Source organism: Rhagoletis zephyria, unplaced genomic scaffold (assembly GCF_001687245.7).
Source record: "Rhagoletis zephyria isolate East Lansing unplaced genomic scaffold, Rhagoletis_zephyria_1.1 Rzeph_scaffold_00085, whole genome shotgun sequence".
In the NCBI taxonomy this organism is placed as follows: Eukaryota; Metazoa; Arthropoda; class Insecta; order Diptera; family Tephritidae; genus Rhagoletis; species Rhagoletis zephyria.
In genome coordinates, this window is record NW_016157169.1 from 438,538 (window position 1) to 452,266 (window position 13,729).

The following is a 13,729-nucleotide window of genomic DNA, read 5'->3' on the forward strand; positions in this document are numbered from 1 at the left end:
TGTATATATGTATGTACGATACGGCAATTTAATATATTTAGTATACTTTATTGAACACTAAGTTTTTTACAAAGTTTAGAAATTTTAAGTTCGTGAATTTTGTTGTTGAATAAACTATCATTTTTTAAAACATTAGTTTAATGAAATTAAATTAAAAAACTTTTCATGCACGTACATATGTACTTATAAAAATTAATTTCATAATTCATTATTTGAAATTATTTCTTCATTATTTTTTTATTATATTTTATTATTTTCGTTTCATGTTCATAATACAAATTAAATATAAATTTGTAAGAGCGTTTTCTAACACGCGAAAAAAACGACGCACTTTTGTACAATATAGAAAAGTGGCAACTGTTACTCAGCGCGATTCACGAATACCATGACAAAATGAGACTGTATTGGTGTGCCCATCTATGATTTATAGAATCAAGTTCATTGTCGATGATTTTCATAAAATTGCTTTAGCCTGAAGCTTTGGCCGTTATTTTTAGCATCGGTATTTTTGAAGCTTTACAAAATTTATTATTTCATACCTTTTTTTTGAATAATAAGTGATATTCCAAAGACTTGACATCAACTTATCGTCTTCTGAAATGCAAAAGGACGTAACAACAACGTAACTGAAATGTAGAAAGTCAGGACTAATAATTTTTTTTTCCATAAAATGATGTGGGAATTGTAATTCGATGAAATATAATGGACATATCAATCAAAATTGAGTTGTGAATTTTGTATTAGTTACGCCTCTTTGCATTTCAGGTGACGATATACATATTTTGGGATTCAGTACTGCACTTTTATAAATTTCCTTTACAAATTTAGCATATTATCGGCACGATGAATAAAATTCGATTTTACGAACGTTTTATCCTTGCAATAACACGCTTGGCTTTCACGACACATGTATCATTGAGAAATCCATTCCTAATCCAAATTAATTATTCATTAATAGTTTTAAGTAATTATTTACTGTTCTTTAGTCTGTAATGCTATCGTACAACCATATACTGAGATAAAAAAAAATACCTGTACATATCGTACACCTAGATCTAAAGTGAGCTAACTCAAAATTCAGAGAGGGAAATTTAACTGCTTGTGGATCATACAGATTCAACGTAAATAATACAAAAGCAACCATAGCATACCAGTAGTTTTTTAGTTAATTTAATGTATATCATCGTGAAGAAAAAAATATTTCCATTAATTGGATGTAAGTCCTATGAATTGATTTATGCAATAAAATCGCCCTATATTTTTATACCTTTCATGAGCATGAAATGGTATTATAACTTTGGTCCGATGTTTGTAAGTACCAGAATAAGAAGAGATAGTAGACCCATTAAAATGTATACTTAAATGATCAGACCGGCGAGCTGAGTCGATTTAGCCATGTCCGTCTGTCTGTCTGTCCGTCTGTTTGTATGCAATCTAGTCTCTCAGTTTTCCAAGATATCCGGATCAAATTTGGTAGGTGGGTGTATTTTTATAATGTATTAATCATTTGTCGGAACCGGAAGAATCGAACCACTATAACATATAGCTCCCATACAGCTGATTGTTCAGATATGAGATTCTTTGTTATAACCTCTGCATGCAGCTAGAAACATAAAATTTCGCACTATTTTCACACCTTATCAACAGGAAGTTTACAGTAAAATTAACAAAGTTCGGGTCACTGTAACCTATTTATTGCCCCCCATACAACTGATTGTTCAGATATGGGGTTTTACTGTAAAACTCCTTTATTTGGACAGATAAAACCGATAAATTTTGTAAGCTATTTTATAAATAATAATACAAAGCTACTGAGAAAATCGTCAAGATCTATGCTGTATAAGCTTTATCTCTTGTACCACTGATTGTTCAGTTAGCAGTTTTTGCGATCTGTTAAATTAAAATTTTCAGACGTTCATGAAAGGTATAAAGCCTTCGGCATAGCCGAAGACAGCGCTGCTCTTACTTGTTTTTTTTTTTTGAGTTAATTACACTTTAGAACAGAGGTGGGCAACTTCGACAGAGATTTTTGTAGTGTGCGAGAAATTGATGTCACTGTGTGCGTGCGAACAATTCGTGTGGTTGAATGAAGGTTTCGCTGCCTTCTAAAGCAGAGCGCCTTCTAAAGAGGCGCCGCCCAGGTCTGCTTTAGAACTAGGTGTGCGATATGTACGTATCGTTAATCGTTATCTTAATGCACAAAGGCCCTAACCAACACCTTTATCCAAGCAGCGTTTTTCACAGATTTTGGTAGGACGGATTAAAATATACCTTCAATAAAAATTGTATAGTGGAAGTACCTAAAACTACCGACTTATATGCCGCTTTTTGAAAATCCCTACCTGCCTTTGATACTCTTTTCATAATGTCGTTGTTCACACTTGCCTGGTTATGTTGTTGTTGTTGTTGTTGTAGCGGCACTACTAAGCCCCGCCTGTTTCNTAATCGGCGGCATAATCTCGCCAGAACAATAAAAGTGCAACATCAAAGAATTGGAATTACCATATTCGAAGCAATCGAGCAATAACCGCGAAAGAAACGTAAGCTCCAAATTTTTTCATTTGTTGTTTTTTTTTTTTAATCAAAATTCCATATTTTTTCCACAAGCAACCCTGCAAACCAAAGTTCCCGAAATCTTAAGGAAATCGTTAGGAGTATCTCATTTCTGTAACGAATTTTTCCCGAATTTTCAAAGAAAATTATATGAAGTGGTTGACACGAACTCGTAAAGAAATTTCTGTACGAAAAATAAAGAAAATTCTGGAAAAATTCTGAAAGATATTCTTCACATAGCAGCATTATTTTCGTTGCCTCACAGATTTTCTTCCGAAATTTCGTAAAAGAATGGAAGTGTGCGTAATTTATTTCATTTTAGAAAATACGGCAAATAATCGAATTAAATCTTAACGAATTCTTTAAAATTTCTTAACAATGCAGAATACTCTGAAAAATGGTTTGCAGGGAAATAGCTTTTTTTTATCCAACAACTGGCAAACAAATGCAAAAATAAAATAAATTAAAAAAAAAAACTTTTTAACGTACCACGCTTTTATAAATGGACTAAAATTAGAAAATAATATATCTCAGTCCCATAGAATTTGCTTTGATAACTTTTGATTTTGAAATTTTAGCAAAAGTCATTATAAACAATTTATGAGTTTGAAAACGAAAAATGAGGAGCGCATGCAATACAAAGCATTAGATTTAATTGACAATATTCAAACTACATACATAACATAGACCTAAAATTTCTACAGCGAAAGTACAAATTTGAGATCGATTTTAAGCGGTCGTTATTAATATAGCCACATACATACACATATTACTCTTCAATTTTAAATCAGGCCTATTACATGCGCCCCACGCTTTTCCTTTTCAATCTAATAAATTGTTTATAATGACTTGCTAAAATTTCAAAATCAAAAGTTATCAAAACAAGTTCTATGCGACTGAGAAATATTATTTTCTAATTTTAGTCCATTTATAAAAGCGTGGTACATTAAAAAGTTTTTTTTTTGTATTTATTTTATACTTTTTAGTCTTGTCTGTATAAAATTTTGCAATAGATACTAAAATAATTCAACTTGCAGTGAAAAGAGAACAGAAGACTATGCAAGCAAAATGTTGTTTGCTCACATTTAGTATATGCCTACATACATATGTACATACATACATATAGCAGCAATTAATTTCATTTTAAGAAATGGCGTGTCGTCCATTGCCGCTGTAGCGTATGTAGTGCATATTTTTAAGTTCATCTGGCGTGGCGACATCTATCTCTAGAGTTTTTCTAATTGTATGTCTTTGATACCTACGACGAGGTTGATATCTATACTAGGTTTGCCATAAATACCTTTGCTATATTTATAGTAGGGTGGTCTGGACATACAACATTGCAAGTTGATAAAAGCGTTGTAATAAAATGGCTCAAAGCGGACCACCCATTCTTGAGTTATGCGCCGTCTGACTTTCGCCACTTTGGTATATACATATATAAAAATATTTATTTTTAATAACAATGAAGGGTTATGTTCAATGTAAATATGCTGGTTTAAATGAAATAATTAAATCAAATTCGCATTTGTTTTAAAATACCACCATGCACTATTATCCATACCTGTTTGTGGAATTTAGCTACCATTTTAGAAGTGTGATTGAATTCTTCCCCTTTTTCTCCTCTTCCAAAAACGATCCCTGTGGGTGGGAGTGTCAATTTTAGAAAAAGCTACTTACAAAACCTTTAATAATTGAATCATGGTTTACGAGCCTTTCTCTAACTTTTCGCCGATTGAGAATCCCTCGTAAAACATAATCGTAAAATGTACGTTTTCTTGCTGGCTGGGACGCCCAACTTTACTTTTTTCACAGCCGCAAAACTTTGTGGAAAAAAGTTTTCACAGTGAAAAATTGTTGGCAAATTAATTAATTTACATTTGAAAACAGAAGTGAAGTGATGAAAAATGTTTTCACTTCACGTTTTCACAAGGCAGGAATTGGCTTTCAGATGACCAGGCAAGTTTGAACAACCACAACGTTTTTTGCTTCTCCTGTAAAATAAAAAAATTGTTAGTTAGAGCTTTGTGAATTAAGGTAACAACCCCTGTGCTAAGAAATGCAACCAGCCAAAGCATCATTATTTGTAAACTATAAATGATGAAAAAATCTAACCTGCGCCACCGCGGTTAAATGTCCTAATTGGAACTTATGCCGAACTTCCACTAGGCATTTCAGAAATGCCATGTGGAAATGAATTTAATGAAAATTTTTTAACGTATTGACCAAGGCGAATTAATATAAGGTGATAGCAGGAGTACAAAAACAAAAATTTATATGTATTTTGTTTTTGCTTTGGCGGCATAAACTGTCAAAATCTGTAGGAGTGTGTGTAGAAATTCAAACAAAATTTTTCAATTTGATAGTTGCGATCCCGTATGAGTCCGGACTAGTCAGAATCAGTCAGATTTTACTGGAAATCGATCCCGTACTCGGTTCTCTGACTATTGAGAGGACAAAAAAGAGAGTAAATACGGTTCTGTCTCTGTCAGAAGTTACCAGTTTTAGTCCGAGAATTTTTTGCTGGTAAATTCTGGTAAATGTGCCAAACAATCAGCTGTAGTGTGTTTGGCAACGCAATTGTAAACAAAAGAAAAGTGCACTCTGCTAATTCATGTTGAAAAGTATTTAATTACTTGTTTAAGTGGATTTTAAACAATTTGAAAGTTTTTTTTGGTTATTTATATGTGTGAGCTGATTGTGTTTACGCATAAAATAAGCAAAAATTTACAACCAAAATTTGGAGGTTATGTTGAAGTTGACAGAAGTTACCATTTTTTACTAGAAAGCGATCCCGTACTTTTCAATGTTACTCTCTCGCTCTGAGCGAATTTTTATTTTTTGACAGTTTTACTAGTCCGAGTCCGAGGAATACGGAGTTGCACCTATAAATTCGCCTTGGTATTGACAAGAATATTTTTTAATGCCCAAGCTTGTCATGAAAATGTTTGCCATTTAATGCCTAGTGGAAATTAGTTACGCAAATAAGGCATTCGCATCAATTATATCATGATACAAAAAAGAGCCAATATGTAATACACAACTTTAGACTGGATATTTGAGGTAATTTTCTTGAGAGCTGGATTCTAAGCTTTAAGAAAAAATACACGATTCCTACTTTTTGCTTGAGTTCGAAAACATTAAGTCTTCCAAAGCAGAGAATCTTAATAAAAAGAATTTATTGTCACCGATTTCGGAATAGGATTAGAGAAAACTAATTTTACTTACCGTTCTTAATATTGATCGCAGAAAACTTGTTCGGTTATTGTATTGATGTACCTTACTTACATACTATGTACATATACCATATAAAGTACCTACAAAATGCATTATAAGTAATATTTCTACCCTCCTTTGCTTACAGGCACAACCAATTCGTGTTGTTGTTACTGGCGCTGCTGGTCAAATCGCCTACTCGTTGCTATACATGATTGCCCGTGGTGAGGTGTTCGGTAAGGATCAACCTTTGATTTTGCATTTACTCGATATCCCCCCAATGATGGGTGTACTCGAGGGCGTTGTTATGGAATTGGCAGATTGCGCGCTACCACTACTTCGCCAAGTCATCCCAACCGCTGACCCAGCGGTAGGATTTAAAGATGTGTCCGCTGCCTTTTTGGTAGGCGCTATGCCACGGAAGGAGGGCATGGAGCGCAAAGATTTACTCTCTGCCAACGTGAAAATCTTCAAGGCACAAGGACAGGCTATAGATCAGCATGCTCGCAAGGACATTAAAGTCTTAGTTGTAGGCAATCCAGCTAATACCAACGCACTCGTATGCTCACACTATGCGCCATCAATTCCACGTGAGAATTTCACCGCCATGACACGGTTGGATCAAAATCGTGCCACCGCACAGATCGCCGCCAAATTGGGTGTGCCAATTAATGCCGTCAAGAATGTCGTCATCTGGGGAAATCATTCGTCCACCCAGTTCCCCGATCCCAGCAACGGGATTGTTGAAGTCGATGGTGCTGTCAAGCGTGTTTGGGATGCTGTCAATGATGCTGCCTTTTTACAGGGTCAATTCGTAGAGACAGTGCAAAAGCGTGGCGCCGCAGTGATTGCTGCACGTAAAATGTCATCGGCCATGTCCGCAGCTAAGGCTGCTTGTGATCACATGCACGATTGGTGGAATGGTACTGCATCTGGTCAATTTGTCTCAATGGGTGTCATCTCTGATGGCAGCTACGGGGCGCCCAAGGATGTGGTATTCTCATTCCCTGTGGAAATTAGCAATGGAAAATGGAAGATTGTACAGGGTTTGCAATTGGACGACTTTGCCAAATCCAAGTTGGCCCTTACTGGCAAGGAACTGGAAGAGGAAAAGGGTGAAGCGATGGCCGTATGCTCCGCGGATTGACTAGTTTCAACCGATTCTAAGCTGTAAAAAATACAAGCAGCATATTTCTATTGAATCGTAAATAAAAACAGTGTCCGAAAAATAAGAATTGAAGTTGAGATTTTGGATGTAGAATGTAGTATATTTTTGTGGACATCCAGACTAGTTTGTTCATTTACAATATAAGGGATTGTAAACATTAACATTTTGTGTAAATTTATGTATTTTTGAAATGCATGTAACTAACCAATGAAGATTGTTATTTGTTTCATTATAATTACATATGTATGTATAAACGAGATTGAAGTAGAAAAAATATACGTATGTATACACAATATATACACAAGTACCGACGATTGTTTAATTACATACAAAATATTAAAAAAGCAATGGGAATATATATATATATTAACTAATTTTCTTTCGAAATTCTTCTTTGTACAAAAGTAGTTCACTGATGTCCTAATAGATTTTAAAATCAAACTAAATCTACTTTCCGTGTTTATTGAAAAAGAGTATTTTGAAGAAATTTGCTACGGGAAATCTTCGAATTTTATAAAGGTTTAGAATTACTCGGTAAAAGACAACAAATGTTAGACCTTTCTTCATTAAGATGAATATACATTCCTGCGGGATTTTGATGAAACAACTTAAGTGATTTTTAGACTTTGGATTAAAATTTTTTGTTGAGCTTCTATTAAAAGCACACATTAACTGCACGTAAAGAGAAAACGCCTAATCGAAATACATAAGATGTTTATCAAAATGCTACTAAATTGTATGTTTACTGGGCTCAAGCTTTTGTCGATCACAGGTTGATCGGTTTAACGTTGTTAGATCGATGCCGGCGAACTCAACTAAGGACCAACCCTTGAGAATAATTATTACGTTCCCTCAACTGTTGTAACCTGTAACCCAAGGATTCCCACCCCAGCATTATTCACCAGCATCTGGATTAAATTACAGTACGCAGTATTTCTAACATTATTTAACAAGTTTGCTGCTTACTTTCACTAAGAAGTCCAAAAGAACATAAATTAAAGTCGATTTAAGAACATTTTTGGGTTTATTACAAACGGCAATCGAACTTCAGTTGCGCTGCCAGTGTCTGAAATTGTATTAGAGATAACAATTGAAAGAACTGAGTTGCTTTATTGGCAACTGTTGTTGTTATTGGCAACTGCCTATTTGTGGTTGACGCGAGAATTTTGCAGCTTTTTTAAATTCAAGCCTGGTTTCTTCCTATTTCGAAATTGTATTATCTGTAACTTTACAGCAGTATACTATAGTTGGTGTTCTAAATATACATATATTTTCAGTGGCTTGGTCCATCGGCAACCCAACTGTGGTTGCATTGCTATCCATAACCGACCCATTTGTTTTTTATTCGTTTTTTTTCGGCATATACAATTTATTTGAGAAGGATCTTTCTATACATTTTCAAAGAATTAAAATTTTAATATAGCTCGTTGATGAATTTCAAATATATCCTCTCTCTCTGTGCTAAAGGCAATGTATACCAATGTTAATTCAATTGATTAAATAGGGCTTGTTCATTATTTATGTACGTGGGTGATAGGATATTAACTCAAAGCAGCCACGCGTAATCTGTGCTCAATATATGCAAGTTTTCGTAAATTAGAAAATACATACATATCGCTCATTTAGTGTCATAATCCAAAAATTACGTATTTTGAGGTAAGTATGCAAAAATTACCGCTATTTCTTCTATGTTTTATAAAAGTTTCATAGCTGCATCGATTACCACTATCTCTCTACTAGAATAAAATATGTATTCGTTTTTACTACGGGAGTATGTGTAAATTCCAAACTTGAAAGCCGTTTATCTTGAGTGCTGCTTTTTTGAGTTGTGACACTATTGAAGAAAATGAGCGATATGTTAGTAGGTAGCTAGGCCAAACGCTATGATCCTTTAATGTTTTATGATTTTGCAATTCAATTAGGATAAAGTATATCATAATGACCCGGCCGATAAATTAAGAAAACTTTTGGCGTACTTCCCTCTGGGAAATCGTGCGCTTTTACATGTGTGTCTCCACGATCCATATATTCTACGCGTACACCCACGCCTAAAGCAGTGCATAATGCTATAATATGTATATGGTCCGATTCTTTGTACATTGGCTCTACTTCTTGATGACGAAATTCCTCAATGGTAAAGTTGCCTTCAATGAAATGCTGATAAAAGTCAGCCTCCTCTTGTAGTTTACCAGAGGTTAATAATCTCAAATACACAACCACATAGTCGGAGTAACCTTGCTCATTAAATACTTTATGTAGCTCCTCACCCATTGACTCTGTCGAACCGGCTGCCGGATCTACACGCTTGACAACTTCCATGAACTGTCAAAAAACAAAAGGTGCAACATAAACTTTTAAATAATTATAAAATGTCGGTATCATTACCGTATCATGAAAATCTTCCAGAGTAAAGCTAGGGAAACCTAATTGCACCAGCTTATCTTTTGACTTGTCCGCCAAATCTTTAAATCGTTGATACTCATCTTTATTGGAAATTAAATGCTCTAGGTAAGCGTAAGCGAATGCCCGGAAGAAGCAATTTCCATCAGGCCTAGTACGCCGTAAGAATTTATATTTGCTAGCGAGTTCTTGAATTTTTGAAGTGAACACTGCATCGCCTAGATATTCAGCATTAAGGCAAGTTATTGGCAATTGTTCACTGACCAATGGTATGGAGTCACTTATCTGCAAAAGAAATTGTTAATTAGTTGATTTGTATGTTGGAGGGTACTACGGGTGGCCCATTAGGACTGATACTAGCAAAACATTTTGTTCCTTAATTAAAATGCCTATGGTAAACGTACCTCCTTTTCAATTTCGCGTTGTTGCTGCATTATTAATTCATCACGATTTGTGTTATCATTTTGTTGAACTTTATCCATTTTATCTATGAAATAAGCAAATTTTGTTTTCAAAATCAATAAGAACGCAAGAACAAAAGGCAATGTACGCCATTGTGTACAAATACAAGTGAGATATCTTAGCAATAGACGTCATCCTGGGCTACAGCTGCGATCATCTGTTTTTTAGAGCTGCTTATTTTGGTCTAAACTGCTCTTTTTTGACCCGAGTTGCATTAAATAGTCTTATACAACTTAGTAGTATTTGTGGTNTGTACGCGGCCCCAAACTACTGTGAATTGCTACAAAAAAAGAAGAACGCCAAACGATTCCAAGTCGTTGGTGCTGCCACAATTTACAGATTATTTAAATAAAGTTTTTGTAGGTATCTCGGAAAACATCGATGATTTGCTTCGATGCATCGAAAATTTTCTACTCGATGTATAAATAGTCGACATATCGATGCATCGATGTTTTTTGAAAACTGAATTCTCTAGTACATTGAACCGTCGTTCCAGGTTTTCAATTGTACAAAAAAGAGAAGTGACTGACCAAAAAGTTGAAACGGCTCCAAAAACTTCCGTTGGAAACATACGTAGCTCAGTTGCAGTAATGTATTTAAATTTTGTACAATTTTGTTAATAATACGGCATTACCACGATTCGTAATTCGCCCTCTTATTCGTAATTCGCTCTGCCATTCGTCATTCGCCTTGCCAATTACCTTCTGAATTACGTAATTCGCCATACAAAATTTTGAGAGCGAATTACCTCATTTATAAAAAACTCTGACCGAATAACCATGCGAATGACAAACGAATCGGTGCCTTCTCTAATATTTATCGGAAATATATCAAAGTTTTCACCGGCCTGGTCCCAATTGCTGGCACTTTTTCTAGTTATAGAATAATATTAATAAAATATTCTCTATATAAATTAAAATTGTTGATGATAACTTAAATTTTAGCTCCATCTTCGATATTTGAAGTACACAAAAATAATAATAAACAGCGCAGAACAAGAACAAGAACTAGAGCTGCCAAACGAATTACTAATGTGTGGCGTGGAAACAGTGTAATTCGCGAATTACTTAGATAGCGAATTACGAAGCGTGGAAACATCGTATAACACATTTTGTTGGGAAACATTATCTGAAAAATCTTTGCAATTCGATGCATCGATGTATGCCCTTCGATGCATCGAAAAATATCGATGTACATTCCGATGCATCGAATTAAAAATTTAAGGTTATCGCAATCAAGCAGTTCATGATTACGATTACAGTAATCGAGAAATTAGTTTTGCTTTGAGCAAATTTGATTTTTATTTACCAAAATGGTTTTAAGTTATGAATTCGCATATTTTTTTGAAATTGATGTAACAATCAACACAGACTCGTGGTCGCAGTTTTTCCAATAAGGATTGACTTTGATTAACTGTCCGCCTTGATGTTGTCACACAAAGGGGAGGGACCTACAATTTTACATCGCCCCGAAAGGCTATTGTATTTTTTGGAGAAGCTGTTTTTCATGACTGAAATACACTCTATGGTTTGCTGTTGCCTGCCGAGGGGCGACCGCTATTAGAAAATAAACGTTTTTGTTTTCTATTTTTTAACTGTTTTACTTCACTGTATTTATTAACTGTATTACTTCAAATTTAAATAAATTTTACATACTTTTCGGTGAAAGTTCCGCTCATTTACTTAACTACTAAACCTCTAAAGAAAATTAGAAAATCGCTATCAACATCTTCTTGATTACGATTACATTATTTGTAATCATTATATTTTTACGATTAATATTAAAGTATTCGTTATCATAATTTTCATGATTACAATTATTGTAATTGTAATCTTAAAATTTTAAAGATTAAAACGCAGTTAGTCAACGACGTAGCGTAAACGTAAATTTACTGTTGATAGAGAGAGAGAGAGCCAGAATTTATGATTACAATTGAAATAATCGTAATCGTATATAATTTAAGGCTTACAATTAAGCAATCGTAACTTTAATGTAATTGTAATCAAAAATTACCCAGCTCTGGTCAGTACTACCAAACCATGCAGCAAACATAGCGGATCATAAATTGAACCAGATTTCTATCAGGATCATATCGTTGTTGTTGCATTTGTGTTCAAATTTTTTATCCGGATCCCGATTATTGCTTAGAAAACACCCAACCGACATTAGGACCTCATTAGTATAAATATTGGGCATCCGCACACTGGATTGCCCAGCCCGCCTAAACCCGGTTTTTTGTGGATAAGAGGGGGAAGAGAGTTCGAGTTTACCTCGCTCCTTTCAGTCCGCGAAAATCGCGGATTGACGGTGGACTGACACGCACACATAGACAACATGTTTTCTATTTCGTTTTATTTGCATGTGCCACATGCGTAGTTCATGTATACAAAACTGAAACCTGTTTTCGGCCGACGGCCCAGTCCAGTGTGCGTTCGAGTGGTGGACTGCTCAGTCCGACTGAGCAGGCTAGTGTGCTCAGGCCCATTAGGATTTTTGTATTACAAACAGTGTTGCCAGAACTTTTGGGCCGACCGGCTAGATTGGCAAAAAAAAGCGGATAAAAACGGCTAAAATGTTTTAGTGAAATTTCACATAGACTCTGGCAAACAACGGCTAAAATGTTTTAGTGAAAATTCACATGCTTTATTTAAATAAATCGCAAGAAACGAAAGACTAGTTAACACGATTAATTTATATCGAGTGTATATTCCTCATCATCAAATGAATCACTATTGTATATATCACCTGAATTCATTAATTTTAAGAGATCGTCATCTACAGTAAAATTATGGCAGCATTTTTCTTCACGTTTTAAACCGTATCTTATATATAAAATAGCGTTTAACGTTTTAACGCACATTGGATTTCTTTGCTTAGTTTTTATTATATTCATTGAACTAAATATTCGCTCTACTTCTGCATTACTTATAGGCAAAACAAGAAAACTAAAAACTAGGTTGGAAAGGTCAGCAAAAGGGTTTTCTCCTAGGGCATTTCGAAATTGATAAACTTCGGCCCAAAATTTTACAGTTGAGTCTAAATTACTCCAGGTATGTAACGTTAACCGTTGCCATTGCATCTCTATGGATGTTATTTCGTCGGCATTATATTTGTGTTTTTGTTGCTGTAGTTGAACAAATACTTTTGGTTTAATTACTCTTAATGCATTTCCAACCGAAAAAAGTCAATTTTTTTAGTGTGGCAATATTTGTGGGGAGGCGTTGGCGTAATTCCTTTATTAAAGTGATAATAAAATAGCTACCATTTTCTCGAATTATTTTCTCGGCTTCGTGGTCAAAAGCGTTTGTGCTTACTTTTGTTTTTAAATACTCTTCAAAACTGTATAAATATACGTACTCTGATGTTCTGACCGACAACGAAAACACTTTGAAAACGAGTTTTGGGATTGTGGGCTGAAGGCTGTTCACACCGATTTTTAGTGTTTTCGTTGGCATTTCTTACATCCTTTGATTACAGTTTTCCTACACAAAAACCAAACCAAAATACTTCCCCTGCAATTTCTTTTCATTAACAACCTTTTACTTTCATTCTTATTTTACTTTGCGCAGCCAATTAAAAATAAATTCGAAATGGCGTATTAAAGATGATATACTTCGATGAATAATCAAAAAAACTAATGCAGACACCGACAGATTTTACATGGACGAAAACACAAGTTTTAGGTCGAACACCAGCTTTATCACGAAAACACGAAAGAAAGTTTCGCGATGTCGGTCAGAACATGGTATAATAGGAATTTCTTTATTGTCGTCACAGCATTGTCTCATGAACCAAAAATACAAGATCACGTAAGAACGCGACGTTGTATTTGTAACTGGTTTTGAGAAAAAAGTTTGCGAAAGCGGGTTCGTCAGCTGAGCGTTTGTTTACATCACAAGCACCACTATTTTACACTTTTATTCAAGTAAA

The 13,729-nt window shown here is 34.7% G+C and overlaps 2 protein-coding genes across 2 annotated transcripts in view; one reads left to right on the plus strand and one right to left on the minus strand.

The window, feature by feature from the left end:
- Positions 1 to 7,245, plus strand: part of Mdh1 (malate dehydrogenase 1) — a 24,242-nt gene extending 16,997 nt beyond the window's left edge. Inside the window, exon 2 of the mRNA XM_017630036.1 lies at positions 5,918 to 7,245. Within this exon, the coding sequence (XP_017485525.1) occupies positions 5,918 to 6,916 (999 nt within the window). The 3' untranslated portion in view covers positions 6,917 to 7,245. The remainder of the gene's footprint in view (positions 1 to 5,917) is intronic.
- On the minus strand, positions 7,133 to 9,909 carry LOC108374077 (ubiquitin thioesterase otubain-like). The gene is made up of 3 exons (XM_017630047.1): positions 9,742 to 9,909; positions 9,323 to 9,622; positions 7,133 to 9,259 (listed from the first exon to the last, which is right to left on the minus strand). Exons 1-3 carry the CDS (start codon positions 9,817 to 9,819, stop codon positions 8,852 to 8,854), a joined length of 786 nt encoding a protein of 261 aa, XP_017485536.1. The 5' UTR covers positions 9,820 to 9,909; the 3' UTR covers positions 7,133 to 8,851.
- Positions 9,910 to 13,729: the final 3,820 nt, after the last annotated feature.

Coding starts and splice junctions, on each gene's coding strand:
- LOC108374077 (XM_017630047.1), bottom strand. CDS start 9,819: ATGGATAAAGTTCAACAAAATGATAACACAAATCGTGATGAATTAATA. Junction 9,623..9,741: donor AACGCGAAATTGAAAAGGAG/GTACGTTTACCA, acceptor TTTCTTTTGCAG/ATAAGTGACTCCATACCATT. Junction 9,260..9,322: donor TGGAAGATTTTCATGATACG/GTAATGATACCG, acceptor GTTTTTTGACAG/TTCATGGAAGTTGTCAAGCG.